The following is a 22,361-nucleotide window of genomic DNA, read 5'->3' on the forward strand; positions in this document are numbered from 1 at the left end:
CACGGGAAGGGGCGGGGCCATGCTGCGGTGGGGGCGCGTCGTGCGCGCGCGGGGACCGGGGGGGTTCGGGGGGGGGACCCCCGGGGGACCCCCGGGACCGGGGGGGATCCCGGCACCGAGGGGCATCCCGGCACGGGCCCCGGGCCGCCCCCTCCGCACCGCGGCTCCGCTCAGCTCCAGTTTTTTCCGCGGTGAGATCCGGAGGGGTCCCCGGCACCGCACCGGGAATTTGGGGGGCACGGGGGGCGGGACACGGGAAGAATGGAAGCGGGGGTCGGGGTGCGGATGGCGGGGAATGGGGAGAGGGGCAGGTGAGTTGGGGTGATCCAGGCTGGGGTTGCTGGGGTGTACGGGGAGATCCGGGGAGGCCGGGATTGCTGGGCAGGTGACGGGCGTGTTCGGGAGGGGCCCGGGGGCGATCCCTCGGGACCGCGGGGGATGGCACTGGACACTGGAGGGGCCGGCGACAATTGGCAGCCGGTGGTCTCCGAGGGAACTGGGGGCTTCCACAAGGCCCAGGGGAAGCTGGAGGGGGGGTCCCCAGGGGCCAAGGGCGATTCCCAGAGCAGACTGGGAGGGACTGGTGGGGGTCGCGGGGAAGTGGTTCCGCTGGTTCCCAGAGGGTCCCGGGGCGGTTTGGGCCGGGAGGCGGCAGAGAGGCCTGGGGGGAGTCTGAGGAGCCGGGGACATCCTGGGAATGTCCACCCCTCTGTCCTGGAGCTGGAGCGGTCCCGAGGCATGCAGAGGGAACCGGGGCGGCCCACGGGGGGCTGCCAGCCGTGCCCCCAGGCTCGGCAGCCCCCGTTCCCCCGGCAGAGCTGGGGCCGATCCTGGAGCGCATGGTACAGACCCTGAGGGATCAGCTGCCGGCCTCGGAGAGCGGTGGCCGGGGCTGGATTCCCCCGGGCACCCACCCCGACCCCCGGCCCCCCGACGAGGCCGACGTGGTGGTGGTGGGGGGCGGCGTGGTGGGCTGGTCCGTGGCGTACTGGCTGAAGGTGCTGGAGGGCCGGTGGCGGCACGGAATGAAGGTGCTCGTGGTGGAGCGGGACCCCATGGTGAGACACCCCCTCCCAGGGCAGGGTGTGGCCTTGGGGACCCCCCCGAACCCCTTCTATGTGGGGGGGTCCTCTCCTTCAGTATTCCAGAGCCTCCACAGTGCTGTCGGCAGGGGGGATCCGGCAGCAGTTTTCCCTCCGGGAAAATATCCAAATGTCCCGTTTCTCTGCCAGCTTCCTCCGTGACATCAATGTACGTGGGGTTATATGGGCAGGGGGTAATCTGGGGACTCCAGCCCCTCTCACTGTGGTCCCCCCGTCTCCTTACAGGAGTACCTTGGGATGCCAAATGAGCCCCCCATCAACATCCAGTTCCAGCCCTCTGGATACCTGTTCCTCGCATCCCCCCAGAACGCTGCTGCCCTGGAGGCCACCGTCCAGTTCCAGAGGTGGGGGACCCGCATGGGACCCTCTCGGGGAGTTTCAGGGGCTGGGGCTCATCGTGACCCTCCTCCGCATGCTGGCCATCCGCAGGGATGAAGGGGCGCAGGTGGCCTTGCTGTCCCCCACCCAGCTGAAGGAGAAATTCCCCTGGATGAACACGGAGGATGTGGCTGTGGCATCCTATGGTATGTGGGAGGATGGGGGAGGGCATGGAGACCCCCCTCAACATCCTCATCCTCATCCTCATCCTCCTGATGCATCCTTCATCCTGGCTGTTTTTATGGAAGGGGAGGTCCAGCCCCCCAGAGTGCATACTGGGGGGGGTCATGCAGTATTTTCCCCCCATGTTTCCTGCCCAGGTCTGGAGGATGAAGGCTGGTTCGACCCCTGGACCCTGCTCAACGCTTTCCGGCGCAAAGCCAGATCCCTGGGAGTCCAGAGCTGCTCCGGGGATGTGCGAGGTGAGGGATGGGGGTGCACGGCGAGGCTTCCCCCCTGCCACCCCCAGGACCCCCCACCTCACCCCAAAACCCTCCAGCTTTTGTCACCTCGGTCAACCACGTGATGCCGTCAGCACCGCCGTCTGCGCGCATCAAATACGTCCACGTGAGTGTGTGCGTGCCACCCCCAGCTCCCCAGGAGTGCCCGTGACCCCCCTGCAGCCCTGACCCCCGCTCTGCGCCCTCCCAGGTCTACATGCCAGACAGCCTGGAGTACCAGCCTGTCGCCTGTGCCATCGTGGTCAATGCCGCGGGCGCCTGGGCTGGGAAGCTGCTGGAGGCGGAGGGGCTGCCCAGGGGGCTGTGCCAGCCCCCGCTGCCCATCCAGCCCAGGAAGAGGTACGGGGGGCTCACAGCAGGGACAGCCTGGCAGCACCCCTCTGTTGTGGGTCAGCTGCTGGGCTCAGAGTGGGGGCACACCCCAGCTACTCCTTTCTCAGGGGGGTGCTGCCCTTGGTGCGGTTTTGGGGGGGTACTTTAGCACCCACCACCCTTCTGTCATGGGGGAGCACCTCAGCACTTTTATTTTGGGGGGTGTCATCCTGGCAGCCCTCTGTCTGTGAACCCCTAGGTGCTATTTTTGGGGGATCACAGAATGAGACACACATCCCAGCACCCACCACCCTCCACCTTCTGGAGGGGACGGTGAGCTTCCTCGGTTTTTTATTTGGAAGTGGGGTCCTGCATCCTGGAGCTCCCATTATTCCTCAAGTGCCCCCAGCCCCAGTGTCCCCATTACGTCCCCATACTCCCAATCCCAATGTCCCTGTTATCCCCCTCTGTGTTACCTATTGCCCCCAGTGGCCCGGCCCCAGTGCCCACAGTATTCCCCCAGTATTCCCAATACCCCCATTATCCCCCCAGTGCCCACAGCCCCTCCAGTGTGCCTAGGAGTGACATGACCCCTCAATGTTATTTTTTTTGGGGGGGGGGACAAACACATGCCAGCCCCACTGCACCATACTGGGGGGCAAGAGGAACACCCCTTATGCTCTGTTTGGGGGTTCCTCAGGTATGTGTTCACCTGGCACTGTCCCAATGGCCCTGGCCTCTCCTGCCCCTTTGTCATCGACACCTCTGGCGCTTATTTCCGTCGGAACGGCTTCGCCGGGAACTACCTGGGCGGGATGAGCCCCCCCAAGGTGAGCCCGTGGGGTCCCCTCAGATCGTTCACCCCCCCTATTCTTTATCAGACACCCCCAGCTTATCCTTTTCCAGGAGGAAGAGCCGGATCCCAGCGATCTCTCGGTGGATCACTATTATTTCCAGGAGCAGATCTGGCCCCGGCTGGCTCGGCGGGTCCCAGCTTTCGAATCGCTGCGGGTCCAGGGGTCTTGGGCGGGATACTACGACTACAACACCTTCGACCAGAACGGGGTGCTGGGCCCGCACCCCCGGCTGGAAAACCTGTTCACAGCCGCGGGGTTTAGCGGCCACGGGCTCCAACACGCGCCGGCCGCTGGCAGGGCCGTGGCCGAGCTGGTGATCAAGGGCCAGTACGAGACCCTGGATCTGCGGAGGCTGGGGTGGGACAGGCTGGTGGATGGGGAGCCGCTGGAGGAGCAGGGCTTGGTTTGAGTGGGGCGGGGAGGGGGGAAACTGAGGCACAGCCGTGGACCCCCTCCCCAGGTCAGAGGTGGTGTCCTGTAGGAATAAAATGGATGGATGGATGGATGGATGATGAGCGTGCCAGGGAATTAACGGGGTCCACGCCTGCCGTGCTCCCTCCACCAGTGCTACCAGTATCCTCCCCAGTATCCTCAGTTCTCGTGTCCCCAGTGGCACCTCCCACCACTTCAGCGTCCCCCCTACACTGCATTCCCTGCCTGTATCCCCTCCGTGTCCCCACACCTGCAGTCCCCAGTATCCCACAGTGTTACCTGTTGTCTCCCCCGTTCCCCCAATCCCAGTATCCTCACAGTCACCCGTTCCCCCGGGGCTCTCATCCCATGCAGCCCAGTACCCCCATGACGTTCCTAAGCTCCAGATCCAGTGTCTGTTATTTCCCCAGCGTCCCTCGTTGTCCCCACAGTGTCCCCACCAACCCCTCTTTCCCCCAGTACTTCCATCGTGATCCAGTGCCCTCAATATTCCCCCAGTGCCTCCGGTCCCAGTATCCCCAGTATCCCCACTACAGTCCTGCAGGGTCCCCATCTCCAGTGGCCCCATTTTCCCCAGTATCCCCTAACTATCTGCCTCAGTGTCCCCAGCTGCCGTATGCCCATTACCCCATCCAGTGTTCCCATTATCTCCCCATTCCCCCCGGTATCCCCCCAGTATTCCCAGTATCCCCCCGGTATTCCCAGTATCCCCCAGTATCCCCCGGTATTCCCAGTATCCCCCGGTATTCCCAGTATCCCCAATATCCCCCGGTATTCCCAGTATCCCCCCGGTATTCCCAGTATCCCCCGGTATTCCCAGTATTCCCAGTATCCCCAGTTTCCCCAGTGTCCCCCAGCATTCCCGGTATCCCCCGGTGTTCCCAGTATCCCCCCGGTATTCACAGCATTCCCAGTATCCCCCGGTATTCCCAGTATCCCCCAGTATTCCCAGTATCCCCCCAGGATCCCCCAGTATTCCCAGTATCCCCCGGTATCCCCAGTATCCCCCGGTATTCCCAGCATTCCCAGTATCCCCCGGTATTCCCAGTATCCCCCCAGGATCCCCCAGTATTCCCAGTATCCCCCCGGTATCCCCAGTATCCCCCCGGTATTCCCAGTATCCCCAGTATCCCCCGGTATCCCCAGTATCCCCCAGCATTCCCAGTATCCCCCGGTATCCCCAGTATCCCCCGGTATTCCCAGTATCCCCAGTATCCCCCGGTATTCCCAGTATCCCCCGGTATCCCCGGTATCCCCGGTATTCCCGGTATCCCCAGTATCCCCCGGTATCCCCGGTATTCCCGGTATCCCCCGGTATCCCCGGTATCCCCGTTATTCCCAGTATTCCCAGTATCCCCCGGTGTTCCCGGTATCCCCGGTATTCCCGGTATCCCCGGTATCCCCAGTGTCCCCCGGTGTTCCCGGTATCCCCGGTATCCCCAGTATCCCCCGTTATTCCCGGTATCCCCGGTATTCCCGGTATCCCCAGTATCCCCCGTTATTCCCGGTATCCCCGTTATCCCCAGTACCCCCCGGTGTTCCCAGCATTCCCGGTATTCCCGGTATCCCCAGTATCCCCCGTTATTCCCGGTATTCCCGGTATCCCCAGTGTCCCCCGTTATTCCCGGTATTCCCGGTATCCCCAGTGCCCCCCGGTGTTCCCCATTGCCTGTCCCATGCCTGTGGCGCCCTCTGGCGGCGGGCGGCAGCAGCGCACCCGCACCGCCCAAGGGTGTCCGCGCTGGCCTTTGGCGCGTGCGCGCTTGGTGCGGTGGGCGGGGCCCTGGCGATGGGCGGGGCCCGTGGGTGGGCGGGGCCGCGGCAGCGCGCGTGCGCGGCGCATGCGCGGTGGGCGCGGTCGGGCCCGTGTGAGCCGGGCCCGTGTGAGCCGGGCCCGTGCCGCCGTGCGCCCCCGGCCGGCCCCGGTGAGTGCGGGGGGACCGGGGGGGCCGCGGGCTTCCCGTGGCCTAACAAACCGCCACGGGGCTCTGGGCGCTGCGGGGGCGGCCCCGAGGGCGTTTGGGAGCCGTCCCCTCAGACACTGTGCGGGGAGGCTGGGGGAGCGGCCCTGAGGTAAAGAACGGGCCGCCCGAATTATGGGCGTCACGGAGCCGCCCGGCAGCCACGGCGGGTTCTGCCCCTCGCCGGGTGCCTGAGGGGCACCCCCTCAGCTCTCGGGGGTACAGAGCCCCCGGTCCCCCCTTCGCCGGGGCGAGTCCTGTGCGTGCCTCCCTCCTCAGGCTGCTCCATGAGTGGGACTGGGAGCAGGAAGCTGCCCGCGATTAACTGGGTGATATAAAGCTGGAGACCGGCTCTGCTTCCGCGGCTGAGATCCCGGCAGGGTTTGACTCAGAGTAACCAAAACAAACCCCGGGTTTGAAATGATTTGTAATTGTTTGCGTCCCGCGGCTGCGGCAGCGCCACTGGCGTTTGTGACTTCAGCCTGCCCGGAGCTGCTGGGAGCTCTGCCTGGGAGGAGCCAGAGCTCTGCACGCTGCTGGGAAAGCAGGGCTTTGTTAGTGGTGGTTCGTGTTTTGCCGTGTTCCAGAGCTGGGTTTATTTCTCTGAAGGTTTACGAGAGCTGCTCCTCTGAGCCCGGGCTCGCTCGCACTGCCACATGAACGGGATGGGTCCATTCCCTGGCCTGTGGGAGGATGGCTGTGCCCAGGGAGGGCCGGGAATCCTGTTGGAAATCGGCTGGGTGTGACTGAAACTGTAATTCCCGGTCAGCCCACTGTTAGCAGCTGTGCCGTGTGTGTTCTCTCTGCAGGCTCCATCCGTTTCCCATCTCTCCAGGATGAGAGAGGCTCGGGTCCGGCTCTCCCCCTCTCCCTGTAGTTGATAGTTTGGGAAGCAGAGGTGATGCTGGAGTCGAGATGGCCGACAGCGTGAGAATCTTCCTTCATGACCTCGTCAGGGTGAGGCTCCTGGGGCTGCTCCTGGCACTTTGGAGCACCCTCCTTCCCATGGCATTGCTTCTCTGCCGTTGCAGTGCAGATCTTGGGAATTAATAAAGGTTGAAAGAGTCTCCCCAATGTAAGTCTTGTAGAGGCTGCACTGGCTGAGACGCGGTGTGAATCTGTGCTGAGACATGGTGTGAATCTGTGCAGGGATTCCTTCCGGGATTTCTGTGTGTGGATAAAATCAGGTGCATAGTTGGTGTTGAGCTGGTTCTTGGTGACTTTTCCAAGGAAGGGAAAGGGTCTCCAGGTGTATTTCAACCCTGTTGTGTGGTGTGTCTATTGCAGAGGGCTCGGTGTTTGCTGCTGAATGTCTGACAGGTTTCCTTTGGGCACAAATTAATGAAAAATCTCAATAGTATTAATAATAACATAAATTATAAAATTATACCGTATAACAACATGCAAAATTTATAATATATTTTAATAGAGTGTACAGTATTGTGTATAATTTAATAATAACAACAGCAATAATAGATGAATGTCTGTGACCACAGCAGCTCCGTCCCAGCAATAAGACCTGTGTCACCTCACTGCTCCCATCCTGTCTTCCATCATCCAGGGTTAAATACAGGCTAAAAGCCACTCATGTTGTGGCACTGAGCAATAGCTCATGCTCAGAAATAGCTCTGTTTGGAAAACAGACAAAGGTTTGATCAAAGCCCTGTGGCCACGACCTAAAAGCAGGAGTTGTGTCATTTCCCAGTGCTCCTACACCATCAGCTGGAAGAGCTGCCTGTGTCAGGGCCCAGCTCTGCTGTTTCAGGCATGAATTTGGGATTGGAATTTATCCTAAAAGCAGGAGTTGTCATTTCCCAGTGCTCCTACACCATCAGCTGGAAGAGCTGCCTGGGTCAGGGCCCAGCTCTGCTGTTTCAGGCATGAATTTGGGATTGGAATTTATCCTCTTTGGGCAAAAACTCCAAGAACCCTGCCAGGGTGGTGACACCATCCTGGCTCATCCTTAGGATCTTTATTTTAAAGGGAAATTGTGATGACAGTGGATACGGGGTCACCTGGAGCTGGAAATAATTGGATAGGATTCCAGAGTGTTTTGGGTTGGAAGAAGCCTTTAAGTCTTTCTCATTCCATGTCCCTGCCAAGGGCAGGGGCACCTTCCCCTATCCCAGCTTGCTCCAAGCCCCATGCAGCCTGGCCTTGGGCGCTTCCAGGGATGGGACAGCCACAACCTCTCTGGACAAGCCAAGTCCTAGGAGGCAGCTCTGAAAATCTGCCAAGCATGGAGTAAAGGAAGACTTCTGGACACTGTTATTAACAGGCATGGATGTGGCTGGTGGGAGGAAGTTTCTGGGATGAGGACAGATGCTTTTTTTTTTGTGAAGGTATAAGCATCAAATTCATAGCATACACTGAGACTTCACACATCCCAAATATTGGTGTAATTCCATTTGACTGGCCTCAAAAAGCTGGCAGGGGATGAGGTGCTTCCTGCCAGATAAGGCTGGGAGAGATTGGACTCTGATTTTTTGCCAGGGCTTTAAATAGTGCAGATTGGAAGAGAAATTACACCTTTACAGAAGAAATTCCTGCTGGTCACGGAGATGCTGGAACGTGCAGTGATTTGGGTCACTGGGCCATGGAAGAGAGGTGGTGTTGCTGCTCCAGCTGAGCCCAGGCAGCCAGGGAGCGAGGCCAGCCACGGCATCAGGAGGGTTTGGATGGCCTGGGTCAGCCACATCCCATTGCTGCTCTCTCCTCACGTCCGCAGGGAATTAAGGACTCCATCTGGGGCATCTGCACCATCTCCAAGCTGGATGCCCGGATCCAGCAGAAAAGGGAAGAGCAGAAGCGGAGGAGAGCCAACAGCGCGCTCGCCCAGCGGAGGTTTCACATGGAAGAGAAGAAGCAAGAGAAGTGAGTATGGGGTGTGGCTGGTCAGAAATGGGGTAATTCTCTTCTCCTCTGGTAGCCAGAGCCAATAAATGGGAAACACGTGGTATGAAACTCCCTTTTCCCACTGTGTAATGGAGCTGGAGCTGTTACCATGAGATAAGAAGTCGGACCTTCAATGTTGTTTGATAATCAGTTCGAATTACCACTGAAAGAACACGGATTTATAGGTTTCTTTTCCTCCTGAATCCTCTTGCTATCTCAGATCCATTGTTGCAGCTGGTAATCGTGGGATCAGGGAAGGAACAGCAGCTTGGATCCAATGTCCACGTCGAGGCAGATTGAGTGGCTCTGTTCCTCAGCCCTGCTGTGTTTTGTGGAGTTTGGAGCTTCAGAACCTCAGTGGCTCTGGAAATGCCAGAATTATCCCCATGCAGGAGCAAACAGCATCTGTTCCCATGTCTGACTCCCTGACTATGCCAGGATGTCTCTGCTGCCCTGATGGCACTGGGCTGCACCTCACACAGTGGTTTTGGGCAGTAATGAGACATATTTACCAATTATTGTGGCTGGCTGAAAGGTGAAAGAAAAGTCTCCCATGATACTCCTCAGTGGTCTCTGCAGCTCCACATCTGGGCTGCCTCTGAAGAAAAATAGAACTTTTTTATGTTGTTGTTTATATAAATAGCTGAATTTTGCTGGTTTTCTTTATAGCAAAATCATTGTGGCATCAAGAGCTGACTGGGAGCATGCTGCAGAGTCCCACAGAGCTGCTCTTGCATGTCCAAATAGAGACACCAAAACCACTGAGCTGAAACAGCCTTTTCTAAGACCAAAACATGCCCAGATTTCCCCAGTTTTATTCTGGCAAGAGTTCGGGGAGAACAAAGCCTGAGATCTACAATATGTTCTTAAAAATCTGGAAGAAAGCTTTGCTTTTCTTCTGTTTCAGTGCAAATTTGGGGAATTAATAAAGGTTGAAAGAGTTTCCCTGATGAAGGTCTTGTAGAGACTGCACTGGCTGAGACATGGTGTGAATCTGTGCAGGATTCCTTCCAGGATTTCTGTATGTGGATAAAATCAGGTGCACAGTTGATATTGAGCTGGTTCTTGGTGACTTTTCCAAGGTGTCCAAAACATGGGGAAGAAGCAGTTGGCACTTGTGAGGGAACATTTGTCCAGGTGCTGGGACATTAACACGCCTCTCTCCCACAGTGAACCCCGGATAGTGAGCCGGATATTTCAGTGTTGTGCCTGGAATGGAGGTGTCTTCTGGGTATGTGGAGATTTTTCTTATTTATTTCGGTTTTTATTTTAAAACCCCTGTGAAAACCTATGTCCTGCTCCAGCTCTCGTAGGCTGTGAGTGATGAGCCATCAGCATGGCAATAGGAATTGCTGGGAACCACCAGGTTCCCATCCCAATGCTCTATTTTAAGGGATTCACTATGCAATACAGGACCACAGACTTACTCAAGAGACCCACACATGAAACCCAATCTGCTTTTCCAAGTCTTTGAGACTTCTCTCCTCCTAAACATTCAATTCCTGCTTTGCTGCAGCCTGGGATACTGTTTTGCCAATTGGATATTGACATCTTAAAGACATTTCCTCAGCTCTGACTTGCTATGCCTGGTTCATAAGGCTGATCCTTAACGGGGCCAACACTTCATAAATCAAATCACCAAATAAATGGGTTCATGTTCTCATTACACTGGTGCAGAGTACACAGGATGGGCATGGACATGTTAAAGTGTTCAGCTGTAGATTGTGGCTGTATTTAAACAGAAATCCTTGCTCCTCTGTGTTTGTGGATTGCTGGGGGAGGAGAGGCCTTTGGATCTGTAGCCACAGGAGCACAAAATGCCCGTGCAGTGCCTCACTGAGGGCCCTTGTTTGTTTTTCCCTGCAGCTTAGTCTCTTCTTGTTCTACCGAGTGTTCATCCCCGTCCTTCAGTCGGTCACGGCGCAGATCATCGGTGGGTGCCTTTCCCCTTGGGGGTTCCAGGGTGCTCAGCAGTCCATGGGATGAGCTCAGGATCTTTGTCCCACTGAGCTGTTCCTCACACCTCTGTCTCCTTGTGTTGTTTTCCTCTTCTTCCCAGTACCAACCAATCCCATCATTGATTGTCCAGTAGAAAACCAGGGATGGATCACCTTGCCTGTGCACATCAGGGATCCAGCCCGGGGGTCTCGCCATTTCAAACACATTTGTCACTGTGTTTTTGCATTTGAATAAAAATCAAGTGGGTGGAAATGTGCTTTTAAAGACATTTAGAGAACTAGAGTCAGGAGAACCTCCCTGGTGGCTGTGCCAGGAAGCATTTGGAGGTTCCTACACCAGTTCCTCACGTGTGTCTCTCTGTCTGTCTTCTGAAGGTGACCCTTCCTTACACGGTGATGTCTGGTCCTGGCTGGAGTTCATCCTCACCTCCATTTTCAGCGCTCTCTGGGTCCTGCCCCTCTTTGTGCTCAGTAAGGTGGTCAATGCCATCTGGTTTCAGGTGGGTGACAGGAACCTGGGCCCTGCCTTGAGCAAACTGGGGGAGTTTCCTCACTGGGTGGGGCTTGATCAGGTGGTGTGGGAGCACAAGATGAAATCCCACCCCAAAACAGGCTCTGGGCATATTCCTGGTGGGCAAAAGCAGCTCAGGAGCATCATCCTGGGTTTAATTTCCGTGAAGCCCCCATTGCTCTGAGTTCCCTTGGCCTCAAGCCCCTGTCTCTGCTGGCAGGACATCGCGGATCTGGCGTTCGAAGTGTCAGGCAGGAAGCCTCACCCCTTCCCCAGCGTCAGCAAAATCATCGCTGACATGTTGTTCAACCTCCTGCTGCAGGCGCTTTTCCTCATCCAGGTGAGACAAGCAACCACCCCAGCAGCTCAGGTGCTGCCCTCCCCTGAACCCTGAGCGTCCCTCTCTCAATCTGCTCCTTTTCTATCCCAGGGAATGATCGTGAGCCTGTTCCCCATCGACCTCATTGGGCAGCTGATCAGCCTGCTCCACATGTCGCTGCTCTACTCGCTCTACTGCTTCGAGTACCGCTGGTTCAACAAAGGTGAAGGAGGCTCCCTCCATGGAGAGGGGGAATTTGCCTGGATTGAGCGTTTCTCTACTGAAGGAGCAGCCCATTTGGGTGTCAGAGGCTGATCTTCCATCAGTTTTTATATGGGATGAGGGTAAATGTGAGCCAGCAGTGTGCTCAGGTGGTAAGAAGGCCAGTGATACCTGGCCTGTACCAGCCCCAGTGTGGCCACAGCTCCAGGGCATTGCCTGTCCCCCTGTGCTGGGCACTGGTGAGGCCTCGAGTGCCGTGTCCAGTTCTGGGGCCCTAATGACAAGAAGGACATGGGTACAGAGCTGGGGAAGAGTCTGGAGCACCAGGAGCAGCTGAGGGAGCTGGGGGAGCTCAGCCTGGAGAAAAGGAGGCTCAGGGGGACCTTGTGGCTCTGCACAACAGGAGGGGACAGCCGGGTGAGGGTCAGGCTCTGCTCCCACATAGAAAGTGACAGGATGAGAGGACACGGCTTCAGGCTGTGCTGGGGAGGTTCAGGTTGGACATCAGAATGAATTTCTTCACTGAAAGGGTGGTCAGGCATTGGAAGGGGCTGCCCAGGGAGGTGGTGTAGTCCCCGTACCTGGACTTGTTCAGGAAGTGACTGGATGTGGCACTGGGTGCTCTGGTCTATTGACAAGGTGGGGATTGGTCAAAGGAGGTGATTGCAGGTCTTTTCCAGCCTAAATGGTTCTGTGATTCTGTGGTGAGGGTGTCTCCTCCCCATGGGTTCATTTCCACGGGATTCTCCTCTCGGCAGGAATCGAAATGCACCAACGGTTGTCCAACATCGAGAGGAACTGGCCCTACTACTTTGGCTTCGGCTTGCCACTGGCATTTCTCACGGCCATGCAGTCCTCCTACATCATCAGGTGGGAAAGCCACTCTGGCCCCTTCTCCTCCTGACACCCACCTGACCCCTGTTTTATTTTATTGTACTTTTCCCTTGCAGCGGTTGCCTCTTCTCCATCCTTTTCCCTCTCTTCATCATCAGCGCCAACGAAGCCAGGACCCCCGGCAAAACCTAGTGAGTATCCTTCCCTTTCACCCACTGATCCTTGTCCAGCACCCCCAGCCTCGCCCGGCGCTCCCTGATCCCTGCGGGGGCGTTCCTGGCTTCGGGAGCTGACGGACTCTCTTCCCTTTCAGCCACTTCCAGCTCCGTCTCTTCTCCTTGGTGGTTTTCCTCAGCAACAGACTCTTTCACAAGACCGTTTACCTTCAGTCCGCCCTGAGCGGTGCTTCCTCCTCCCCCTCCTCCTCCTCCTCCTCCTCGCCCTCTCCTGCCAAACACGCGGCTGCTCCGGGGCACTGAGCTGCCCCAGAGCCCGGGGAGGGGGGACACCCACAGGCTTCTCTGTGCCCCCGATCTCCAGGGCCGGGCAGGACCAGCCTGACGAGGTGTCACTGTCAGTTCTGCGTCTCCCCCTGGAAAATTTTTTGGGGAAAATCTGGGTTTTTAACACCTTTGTGAGTTTCCAGGAGCCGGGTTGTGCCCTGCGCTTGTTTTATAGTGGACTCTTTTGTACGCCTTTCCCGTGCCATCTCCCCGCCTCGGGCCGTGGGTCGGAACCCTGTCACCCCGTTTTGCCGTTGTGTCCCTCCCGTGTCTCCCCCGTGTCCCCCCGCCCCTCGTCCCCCTTCCCGCTCCCTCCATCTCCCCTAACTCAGGTCGTGGGAGGGGGGCGGGCATTTCTGGGAGCTCCCGCTGCCGTCGAGCACAGCGTCCCCCTGCCGTGCATGTACCGTTTCTGTCGGGTCGGGGAAGGAACCGGTGACGTTCACACCCCTTTGGATATTTCGGGCCGGTTTATCAACTTTTCTCTAGTATTTTCACACTGAAACATTAAACGGAGAAAGCACGATTCTCAGCCGTCCTGCGCCGGGCGGGGTTCCCGGGCCGGGCTCCCCCCGCCGTGGTTCCGCCGTGGTTCCGCCGCCCACGTGGCCAGGCCGGCGCGCTTCCGCTTCCGCCCACGTGACCCTCCCGGCCCCGCCAACCCGGAGCGACACGTCACGGCTCGTTCCCTGCCGGCACCGCCCACCTCCCGCTCCGCCAATGGGGAGGCGCCGTGCCCCTCAGGCACCGCCCCGCACCCCGTTGCGTTTTAGGCGCTTTGGCCAATGAGCGCGGCCGCGCCTGGAGTGGCGTGCGCGGCGGCCAATGGGAAGCGGGCGGGGGCGGGGCGCGGGCTGGCGGCAGGGCGGCTGCGCGGGGCGGATGGACGGGGCGGCGGGGCCGCGGTGAGGGACGGGCCCGGGACCCGGCGCCAGACCCGGCCGGGCCGGGAGACCTCGGGGCTGGAGGTGGAGGGGGGCCCGGGCTGCGGGGTGTGCGGAGTGAGGGACCGGAGGGGTCACGGGCCGCCCGGGCCTTGGAGGGAGCCCGGGCGTGTGGGGAGAGGGAGCCGGGCTGGAGGGGTCCCCAGGCGGGAGGGCTGCGCCCCTGGGGCTGATCAGGGGCCGGGAGGCAGCACGGGGGTCGGCAGTGCTCGGTGTCACTGGGAGCTCCTGGCGGGTGAAGAGTCCCCCCGAGCACAGCGGGGCAGCCCCGGCGGAGGGAGGCATCTGCCCTGTGCTCCGGTATCGCCGGGGATCCGGGAAATCACCACCGCACGGCGTTTCTGTGCCAGGCAGTGCCCAGCGTGCACCAGGCGGGATCACTTCTGGGCACAGCTCGTTTGGGTTTGGAATCTCAGGCTTTTCCGGGCCCAGGTTGTTTGGGTTGTAAATCTCAGCTTGTCCCACTGTGTCCTGCCTGATGGAGCTCAGAGACCCGGAGTGCACATTTACTCACCCGTGCTGGGACTGAGCCTGCCCGGGGCAGTGGGAGGGGTTTTCCTGACTCACTGGGCAAGAAACGATTTGAAGAAATCTGAGTGTTTTCAAGGTAGAAGGATGTTAAAGCTGTGATTCTTCAGTAGGAGTGTCACTTCCTTGGTGTGCAAGCCCAGGATTTCTGTGGCTTTTCCTCCCCCCAGGGAGGTTGATTAAACAGCCACATTGTCTGGTGTGAGCAAAACCAGCTTACTGTCCTGGTCTGCATTAACAAACTACTGGGATATATATTTGACATAAGTGATCCAAACTGGGAGTAACCATTCCTGTCTGCTGTGTGTGAGAAAAAGCACCCATTTCTTGCACTCTCCATGGATTATATTTTTTGTGCATTGCTTGCAGGTGATGGTTAATCTTCAGAGAGCATCCAGAGGGAAGGCAGGGATTTTGCTCAAGTTTACACTGTGGTTTTGTTCTGTGCACAGAGAAACAGGCGTGTCCTCTGCCCCGGAGAACTTCTGGGCTCTGTAAAGGAAGGAAAACCAGGCAGGATTTGGGGTGACAACTCAGGCCAGGACAGCAGGTGAGGGGTTTGTGGGGGGAGGCACAAGCACCTGGCAGGGGTGAAAGCTGGGCCAGAGTGGGGATTTTAAAGTCCAAAGGCTCATGAAGGCTTTAAAGGTTTTTAATCTTCCTGATTGTGTCCAGGCATCCTCAGGCCCTGCGTTTGATGTGAAAATGACCAAGCTGGGGTTTCTCCGGCTCTCCTATGAGAAGCAGGACACGCTGCTCAAGCTCCTCATCCTGTCGATGGCAGCTGTCCTGTGTAAGTCTGTGCCCTCAGGGATGGCTCCTGGTGCAGGAAAACCGAGGGTGACTCCTGAGCTCTGTGTTCACTCTGCCCGTTCTCTGTGTTTGCAGCTTTCTCCACGAGACTTTTTTCCGTCTTAAGATTTGAAAGCGTCATCCATGAGTTTGACCCGTAAGTGTTGTTTTCTCATTTCCTGGGGGCCTGTTGGGCTTTTCCTCTTCTGGAGCACACAGAATTCAGCTGATGGTGCCAGGCTCAAGTTGATCCCCACTGAGCATGTGGGATTTGGAGAACATGTTTCGGTAGTGCTTGGTTTTTCTCTTCCACACCCGAATTCGCTTGGTACCCGGGGCTCTTCCTGCAACCCAGATCCAAGAATCACCTGCCACTGCATTTCTCCTGGGAGATCGTTATTCCTGACCTGGGCACAGCAGGGGAGAGCTCCTGGCACGTTTTGTGTCAGTGTCCCAAGCGTGTTGCTGATTGAATCAGTCCCAAGGGACTTTGTAAACACACCATTAGGCCCACCGGGAGGAGGAATGAACCTTTGCAGCTGAGGTTTGGGGCAGCTGAGGGAAACTGGGTCAGCTCTCTGTGCATGGAACACAGGGGAGCAGCCCCCACAGTGCTGTCACACCTTGTCATCCTTACAGGTATTTCAACTACCGCACCACCCGCTTCCTGGCTGAGGAGGGCTTCTACAAATTCCACAACTGGTTTGACGACCGAGCGTGGTACCCCCTGGGCAGGATCATCGGGGGAACCATTTACCCAGGTAAAGCTTTTGCCAAGCTGAAAAGCACCTAGTGCAAGGGAAATTCGGGGACTGCATTCAGGGACTGAACATTGAAACTGCACCCATGAGTGCCAGCTGGAACAGAGGGCAGCTTGGGGATGCATCCTTGGCAGCAGCTCTCTCCTGGTGAGTCTTTGCAGCACGCTGATAACGGTGTCATTTCCATCCCCAGGCCTGATGATCACATCAGCAGCCATTTACCACGTGCTGCACTTCTTCCACATCACCATCGACATCCGCAACGTCTGCGTGTTCCTGGCTCCCCTCTTCTCCTCCTTCACCACCATCGTGACTTACCACCTCACCAAAGAGCTCAAGGTACAGGGGCCAGTGGGGTGTGCCCCACAGGCTTTGGCTTTCCAGAGGAGCTCTCTTTGCCATTGGGAGAGCAGCTGGGTCAGAGGTTTGGAGGTGACCACCACACTCCTCAAAACCCCAACCTTCTGGGAAGTGGGAGATCTGTTTGAAAATTTTATTTCCATGTGCAATTTTTATTCCTTTGAGTAATAAAATCCCTAAACCCAGATGTCTTTTCCCTGGTTATTTTTCCCAGGATGCAGGGGCAGGACTCCTTGCTGCTGCCATGATCGCTGTTGTGCCTGGATACATCTCTCGATCTGTCGCTGGCTCCTATGATAATGAAGGTGAGTTTGTGACCCTCGGGGAAACCTTTAAGGACTGTGGGGTGCTGGAAGGTGCTGCAGGACACATCTGTCCTTTCCTGGTGATCCCTGCTGGGTTTGTGCTGAGCAAACCTGACCCATCAGAGATCAGAGGTGGTTTTTGGCCATGCTGTGGAGTAGAGGGAATGTCTCCCAGCTCTGGCAGCGAGTTTACTCCAGTATCTTTGTTTGCCAGTCAGAAAGAGTTTTGTCACCTCCCGAGACTCTGCCTGGCACTGGAGCAGTGTGGAACTGTGTGGTTCCTCTGTGCTTTTATCCCTGTTCCGGCAGTGACGTTGGGACTGGCAAAGGCAGCAATCTCACTGCCACTGCCTGGGGCAGAGGAGGATCCTGGTTCCTTTGCTGTAGCTGGGCTTTTAGGGGCTGTGTAGGAGTTCTTCCAGCTGGTGTGGCTGGAAGAAGCCACGTGAGCTGTTAGACACAAACACCACAGTGTTTCAGTCTGGAAACCAGATATCAAACGCCAGGCCTGTCTCTTAGTGAGATGGAGCAGCAAAAGCATTTACAAATCTGTTTTTAATGGCTTGAGTGCTCTGCCGTGCCCCAGGGATGGCATTAACGGCTCCGGGTCCTTCCGCAGGTATCGCCATATTCTGCATGCTCTTGACCTACTACATGTGGATCAAGGCTGTCAAAACTGGCTCCATCTATTGGGCAGCCATGTGTGCCCTCGCCTATTTCTACATGGTGAGTGTCCCTTCTCCCAGCTCTGGGGTAAACCTGACTCTGAGATCCCTCTGGATGCTCTCACCAGGAAGCCATGGTGTGCTGTTCCTGTGTCAGTGTGTCCAGAGAGCTAGAACCTCTATGGAGGTGGAAAAGGAATGGGTCCTTTCTTCCCAAAACTAGTGGGTTTTGTGTGAGGTGCTCTTAGTAGTGTTGAAAAATCCATGTTTCTGGCAGCTGGGCTGTGGTGGATGCTCTAAGATAGAGCAGATCCTGGCTGGTATTGCTACTGTGTGAAAATCCTGCCTGTAATCCCAGGAAAGCTAAAGCTCTGTGTTTCACCTCAGCTCTGCAGCTGTTCAGTCCTGGAACTTGTGGGTGTGTGTCTGGTTTGTGTCCTGGCAGGTCTCCTCATGGGGTGGCTACGTCTTCCTGATCAACCTCATCCCCTTGCACGTCCTGGTGCTGATGCTCACCGGGCGCTTCTCCCACAGGATCTACGTAGCCTATTGCACAGTCTACTGCTTGGGAACCATCCTCTCCATGCAGATCTCCTTTGTTGGCTTCCAGGTGGGCACCAGGAGGGTTTGCAGACTGGGGGATGTGTTCTAACAGAACAGCAGCGTGCTGGCACTTGCTTTTACTTCTTGCCTTCATCCTTGAGGTTACGAGTGGGTGCTGATTCCTTGGCACCTTTGGCAAAATGAGCCTTCAGCTGTGCTGGATGATTTTCAAAGCTCCTAATATAACCTTCCTGGCACTGATTATCTTTCATAAAATTATCTTTGGTTTTGGTGAAGGAATTACTTGTGCCATGTGTGTCTTGGTTTGGCAGGAAACAGGCATGCCTGGCTCATGTTTTCAAGAGAATCTGCTTAATTTTCCACATGGATTCTTATCAGAATCAAAGCAGATATAGGAAAAGGATTTGTACCAGCTGTGCCAGTCACAGGGAGGGAACATTTGAACACTTTCCTGTGACTGGCAGAGATTGTGCCCAGCAGTGATTTGTGAAAACAGCCAGCAACGGCTCCTGTTCACCTCTGTGTCTGACCATGCTCTGCCCCACTCCCAGCCTGTCCTCTCCTCGGAGCACATGGCTGCCCTTGGAGTCTTCGGCTTGTGCCAGATCCATGCCTTCGTGGACTACCTCCGGAGCAAGCTGAACCCACAGCAGTTCGAAATCCTCTTCAGGAGTGTCATTTCCCTGGTCGGCTTCGTCCTCCTCTCGGTTGGGGCCGTGCTGATGCTCACAGGTAGCCCGAGGCTGTGGCCATTACAAGGGTGTTTCACCCTCTTTCCTTGCTTCCAAAGGCATGGAATTTGTCCATCCTAACTGTGTTACTGTGGTGCCAGTGCCTGTGAGTTCCCTCGAAGTGGGAGGTTGGGACCTGCCCAAATTTCTGTATTAGCAAGGAATATTTAAGCAGTAGCTGTAAGATAGGAGGGGCAGAGACTCTGGGAACACCAGGCTGGTGCTGCGGATACTGATTGTTGCTCTGTAGTAGCAAAGAGATACTAAAGGTAGAGGTTAGGCAGGGAAGAGTTTTTTAGAGTGAAATTGCATTGTATTTCCTTTCTAAAATGGCAGCTTTGAGTAGTAGAGATTCTAAACGAGGTCTGGGATCATTCGTTCAGCCTCATATGTGCTTCCCTGGGAGGGTACATGTCAGCATTAGCCGTTACTCTGCTGGATCCAAAGAGGATTTGTTTTCTCCACTTTCCTAGGGAAAATCTCCCCATGGACGGGGCGCTTCTATTCCCTGCTGGACCCCTCCTATGCCAAAAACAACATCCCCATCATCGCCTCCGTCTCTGAGCACCAGCCCACCACTTGGTCCTCCTACTACTTCGACCTGCAGCTCCTTGTTTTCATGTTCCCGGGTGAGTTGCCTGACCCTGAGTTAGTCACCAGAGGGTTTTCCTGCCTCTTCTGGCTATGCTGAGCCTGCTGTGTCCCTCAGTGCCTGGTTTTATTTCATCTCTGAGCTGAACCTAACCCCTTTTTCCCTCCTCTCACAGTTGGTCTCTACTACTGCTTCAGCAACCTCTCAGATGCCCGTATCTTCATCATCATGTACGGCGTGACCAGCATGTACTTCTCTGCTGTCATGGTGAGGGCTGCGGGCACCCAGCACCGCCACCGAGTGCTCATAACAATTTAATTTGTTTTTCTGAACTTAGTGATGATTCTTTGACCCTGAGGGCTTTTCTCCCTTCCATAAATGCGGTTCTGTTTCACCCCTCTCTGCAGTGAGGGAAGGTGAAGTTGCAAAACTCAGTGGTTTGGGTGTTACTCATGTCCCTGGGGCCAGTGCTGCCTGGTCAGTGTTCCTGATCTCCCAGAGCCGAGCTCCCAGTGCAATCTCAAACAAATTCTCTGGGTTTTCAGGCAGGGACTGCTGACAAACAGTTGCTGATGAGTCCATTTTCACTCTTCCTGTGGCACCCTGGACACTCAGTGTGGTTGAGTTATGGTGTGGAGTTAGCTACCAATCCTTGCTTCCACCTAAGATTGCCGAAGTGACCTCAGTTTCCCATGTGGGCCAATTATGAGCACTTCAGGGAATTTCCCTTGGGGGTGTCTGAGATGGTGGCAGATCCCCACTAAATAAAACAGCCACAGGTTTATCCCGAGGCTGATACATTCACTGAATTTGAGGTGCTGGACTAGGAATGGCATCCTGTTCCCTCCTCCCCTGGATTTCTGCTGGATTCCTTCTCCAACAGTTCTGCTGTTGCCATAGGTGCGTCTCATGCTGGTGCTGGCTCCGGTGATGTGCATCCTGTCTGGCATCGGGGTCTCTCAGGTGTTGTCCACCTACATGAAGAACCTGGATATCAGCCGGCCAGACAAGAAGAGCAAAAAGCAGCAAGACTCCACCTACCCCATTAAAAATGAGGTGAGCACCAGGCCGGCTCAGGAAGCCGCCTGGTCCTGAGGGGCTGAGGCTGATGGCCCCGTCCCTCCGGTGCTGAGACCCTGGGTTGTTCCCACAGGTTGCCAGTGGCATGATCCTGGTCATGGCGTTCTTCCTGATCACCTACACCTTCCACTCCACCTGGGTGACCAGCGAGGCCTATTCCTCCCCCTCCATCGTTCTCTCTGCCCGTGGTGGGGATGGCAGCAGGATCATCTTCGATGACTTCCGAGAAGCTTATTACTGGCTGCGGCACAACACGCCAGAGGTACGGGGCGTTGGGGCCTTGGGCACCCAACGTTGCCCGCTGAGGCGCTGATGCCCGGCCGGGGTTTGGTGCAGGATGCCAAGGTGATGTCCTGGTGGGACTACGGATACCAGATCACTGCCATGGCCAACCGGACCATCCTGGTGGACAACAACACCTGGAACAACACGCACATCTCCCGCGTCGGCCAGGTGGGTCCCTCCCTCCCCGCTGCCTTGGCCTGGCTTTGTGGGCACCACAGCAGCACTGCCTGACACCACGTCTGCCCCAGGCCATGGCGTCGACAGAGGAGAAGGCCTACGAGATCATGAGGGAGCTGGACGTCAGCTACGTGCTGGTCATCTTTGGTGGCCTCACCGGGTACTCATCGGACGGTAAGATCCTGCTGTGAGCCGGGTCGGACCCCGCCTGGGCTGCTGGTGGCAGAATCCCACCTCCAGCTGGGGCTGTGGAGTGAAAACGGGGCCGGAATGCTCCTCTTTGGAGCTCTCCCTCAACCTTGCTTTTGGCCCCCCAACATGACCTCAACCCTCCCTCCTGGCTCCCCAGCTCAGCTTGGCTCCTCATTCTTTTACCTCATCCCAACTTCTTGTTCTTTCACCCCAATGCAACCCCTTGCTCTTGGCCCCCCAGATCGACTCAAGCCCTCATTCTTTGCCCCCCAACTCTCTGCCTTACAGACATCAACAAGTTCCTGTGGATGGTGCGGATCGGGGGCAGCACGGACACGGGCCGCCACATCAAGGAGCACGACTATTACACCCCCACCGGGGAGTTCCGAGTGGACCGCGAGGGCTCCCCGGTGCTGCTCAACTGCCTCATGTACAAGATGTGCTACTACCGCTTCGGCCAGGTCTACACTGAGGCCAGTGAGTCCCTGAGTCACCCCCGGGGCGTGGCGCTGCTGCTGGGGGGCCCCACTGCGCCCTGACATCTCTGGGGTGCGATGCAGCAGCACTGCCTGTGCTTTGCCCTCTCCTAGAGCGACCCCCGGGCTACGACCGGGTGAGGAACGCCGAAATCGGCAACAAGGACTTTGAGCTGGACGTGCTGGAGGAGGCGTACACCACAGAGCACTGGCTGGTCCGAATATACAAGGTATGGCACCAGAGGGAGCCCAGTCCCACCCAGTTTGGGAAAAAAACGTGGAATTCTACCTAATGAACCTTCTCTTCATGCCCAGGTGAAAGATTTGGACAACCGCGGGTTGTCGAGGACGTAGAGGAGCCGGCGCTGGCCGCGCCGGACACCGCACTGACCCAGCCTTGCCTGTGCAGCAGAGATTTGGGGTTTGGTGGGCTTTCGAGGGGGGCTGTTTCGGGTTTGTTTTCTACCGTTTGTAAGCGCGGGCAGCGGCGGGAGGACCCTGCCCGCCCCATCCTGCCGGGAGGGATTTTTATATACACACGGAGCCGTGTCCAAATCAGGAATCGCGGCTCTCGCCGGGGCTGATTGACCAGGAATTGTGAAGAGTACAAATAAATAAAAATCAGTTTGGTGGGTTTGTCCCCGGATGCTGTCACAGGGCCCTCGGGCTCGGGTTCGGGCTCGAGTTCGGGCTCGGGCTCGGGCTCGGGTTCGGGCTCGGGCTCAGGTTCGGGCTCGGGCACGGGTTTGGGTTTGGGCTCGGGTTCGGGCTCGGGCTTGGGTTCGGGTTCGGGCTCGGGTTCGGGTTCGGGTTCGGGCTCGGGCTCGGGTTCGGGCTCGGGTTCGGGCTCGGGTTCGGGTTCGGGTTCGGGCTCGGGTTCGGGCTCGGGCTCGGGTTCGGGCTCGGGTTTGGGTTTGGGCTCGGGCTCGGGTTCGGGCTCGGGTTCGGGCTCGGGCTCGGGTTCGGGCTCGGGCTCGGGTTCGGGTTCGGGCTCGGGCTCGGGCTCGGGCTCGGGCTCGGGTTCGGGCTCGGGCTCGGGTTCGGGCTCGGGCTCGGGTTCGGGCTCGGGTTCGGGCTCGGGCTCGGGTTCGGGCTCGGGTTCGGGTTCGGGTTCGGGCTCGGGTTCGGGCTCGGGTTCGGGTTCGGGCTCGGGCTCGGGTTCG

At 57.3% G+C, this 22,361-nt stretch overlaps 3 protein-coding genes across 3 annotated transcripts; all 3 read left to right on the top strand.

The window, feature by feature from the left end:
• The first annotated feature begins 58 nt into the window (after positions 1 to 58).
• Positions 59 to 3,612, top strand: FOXRED1 (FAD dependent oxidoreductase domain containing 1). Its single transcript, XM_068172245.1, has 10 exons — positions 59 to 191; positions 817 to 1,058; positions 1,141 to 1,251; positions 1,329 to 1,447; positions 1,533 to 1,627; positions 1,802 to 1,903; positions 1,981 to 2,048; positions 2,133 to 2,281; positions 2,955 to 3,084; positions 3,161 to 3,612. The coding sequence occupies exons 2-10, from the start codon at positions 840 to 842 to the stop codon at positions 3,518 to 3,520; spliced, it is 1,353 nt and encodes a 450-aa protein (XP_068028346.1). The 5' UTR covers positions 59 to 191; positions 817 to 839; the 3' UTR covers positions 3,521 to 3,612.
• Positions 3,613 to 5,371: 1,759 nt separating this feature from the next.
• Positions 5,372 to 13,281, top strand: EI24 (EI24 autophagy associated transmembrane protein). Its single transcript, XM_068172269.1, has 11 exons — positions 5,372 to 5,468; positions 6,314 to 6,461; positions 8,233 to 8,378; positions 9,570 to 9,630; positions 10,266 to 10,332; positions 10,733 to 10,857; positions 11,089 to 11,208; positions 11,299 to 11,410; positions 12,168 to 12,279; positions 12,360 to 12,434; positions 12,557 to 13,281. The coding sequence occupies exons 2-11, from the start codon at positions 6,420 to 6,422 to the stop codon at positions 12,720 to 12,722; spliced, it is 1,026 nt and encodes a 341-aa protein (XP_068028370.1). The 5' UTR covers positions 5,372 to 5,468; positions 6,314 to 6,419; the 3' UTR covers positions 12,723 to 13,281.
• Positions 13,282 to 14,861: 1,580 nt separating this feature from the next.
• On the top strand, positions 14,862 to 21,835 carry STT3A (STT3 oligosaccharyltransferase complex catalytic subunit A). Its single transcript, XM_068172268.1, has 17 exons — positions 14,862 to 15,011; positions 15,107 to 15,167; positions 15,650 to 15,771; positions 15,965 to 16,110; positions 16,346 to 16,436; positions 17,056 to 17,162; positions 17,547 to 17,711; positions 18,217 to 18,397; positions 18,870 to 19,025; positions 19,164 to 19,255; positions 19,889 to 20,044; positions 20,142 to 20,330; positions 20,405 to 20,521; positions 20,602 to 20,704; positions 21,011 to 21,199; positions 21,313 to 21,428; positions 21,514 to 21,835. Exons 1-17 carry the CDS (start codon positions 14,924 to 14,926, stop codon positions 21,550 to 21,552), a joined length of 2,118 nt encoding a protein of 705 aa, XP_068028369.1. The 5' UTR covers positions 14,862 to 14,923; the 3' UTR covers positions 21,553 to 21,835.
• The last annotated feature ends 526 nt before the right edge of the window (positions 21,836 to 22,361 follow it).

Source organism: Anomalospiza imberbis, chromosome 24 (genome assembly GCF_031753505.1).
Source record: "Anomalospiza imberbis isolate Cuckoo-Finch-1a 21T00152 chromosome 24, ASM3175350v1, whole genome shotgun sequence".
NCBI classification, from domain to species: domain Eukaryota; kingdom Metazoa; phylum Chordata; class Aves; order Passeriformes; family Viduidae; genus Anomalospiza; species Anomalospiza imberbis.

Coding starts and splice junctions, on each gene's coding strand:
- FOXRED1 (XM_068172245.1), top strand. CDS start 840: ATGGTACAGACCCTGAGGGATCAGCTGCCGGCCTCGGAGAGCGGTGGC. Junction 1,059..1,140: donor TGGTGGAGCGGGACCCCATG/GTGAGACACCCC, acceptor CCTCTCCTTCAG/TATTCCAGAGCCTCCACAGT. Junction 2,282..2,954: donor CCCATCCAGCCCAGGAAGAG/GTACGGGGGGCT, acceptor GGGGTTCCTCAG/GTATGTGTTCACCTGGCACT.
- EI24 (XM_068172269.1), top strand. CDS start 6,420: ATGGCCGACAGCGTGAGAATCTTCCTTCATGACCTCGTCAGG. Junction 8,379..9,569: donor GAAGAGAAGAAGCAAGAGAA/GTGAGTATGGGG, acceptor TCTCTCCCACAG/TGAACCCCGGATAGTGAGCC. Junction 11,411..12,167: donor GTACCGCTGGTTCAACAAAG/GTGAAGGAGGCT, acceptor TCCTCTCGGCAG/GAATCGAAATGCACCAACGG.
- STT3A (XM_068172268.1), top strand. CDS start 14,924: ATGACCAAGCTGGGGTTTCTCCGGCTCTCCTATGAGAAGCAGGACACG. Junction 15,772..15,964: donor CGGGGGAACCATTTACCCAG/GTAAAGCTTTTG, acceptor TTCCATCCCCAG/GCCTGATGATCACATCAGCA. Junction 20,522..20,601: donor ACATCTCCCGCGTCGGCCAG/GTGGGTCCCTCC, acceptor CGTCTGCCCCAG/GCCATGGCGTCGACAGAGGA.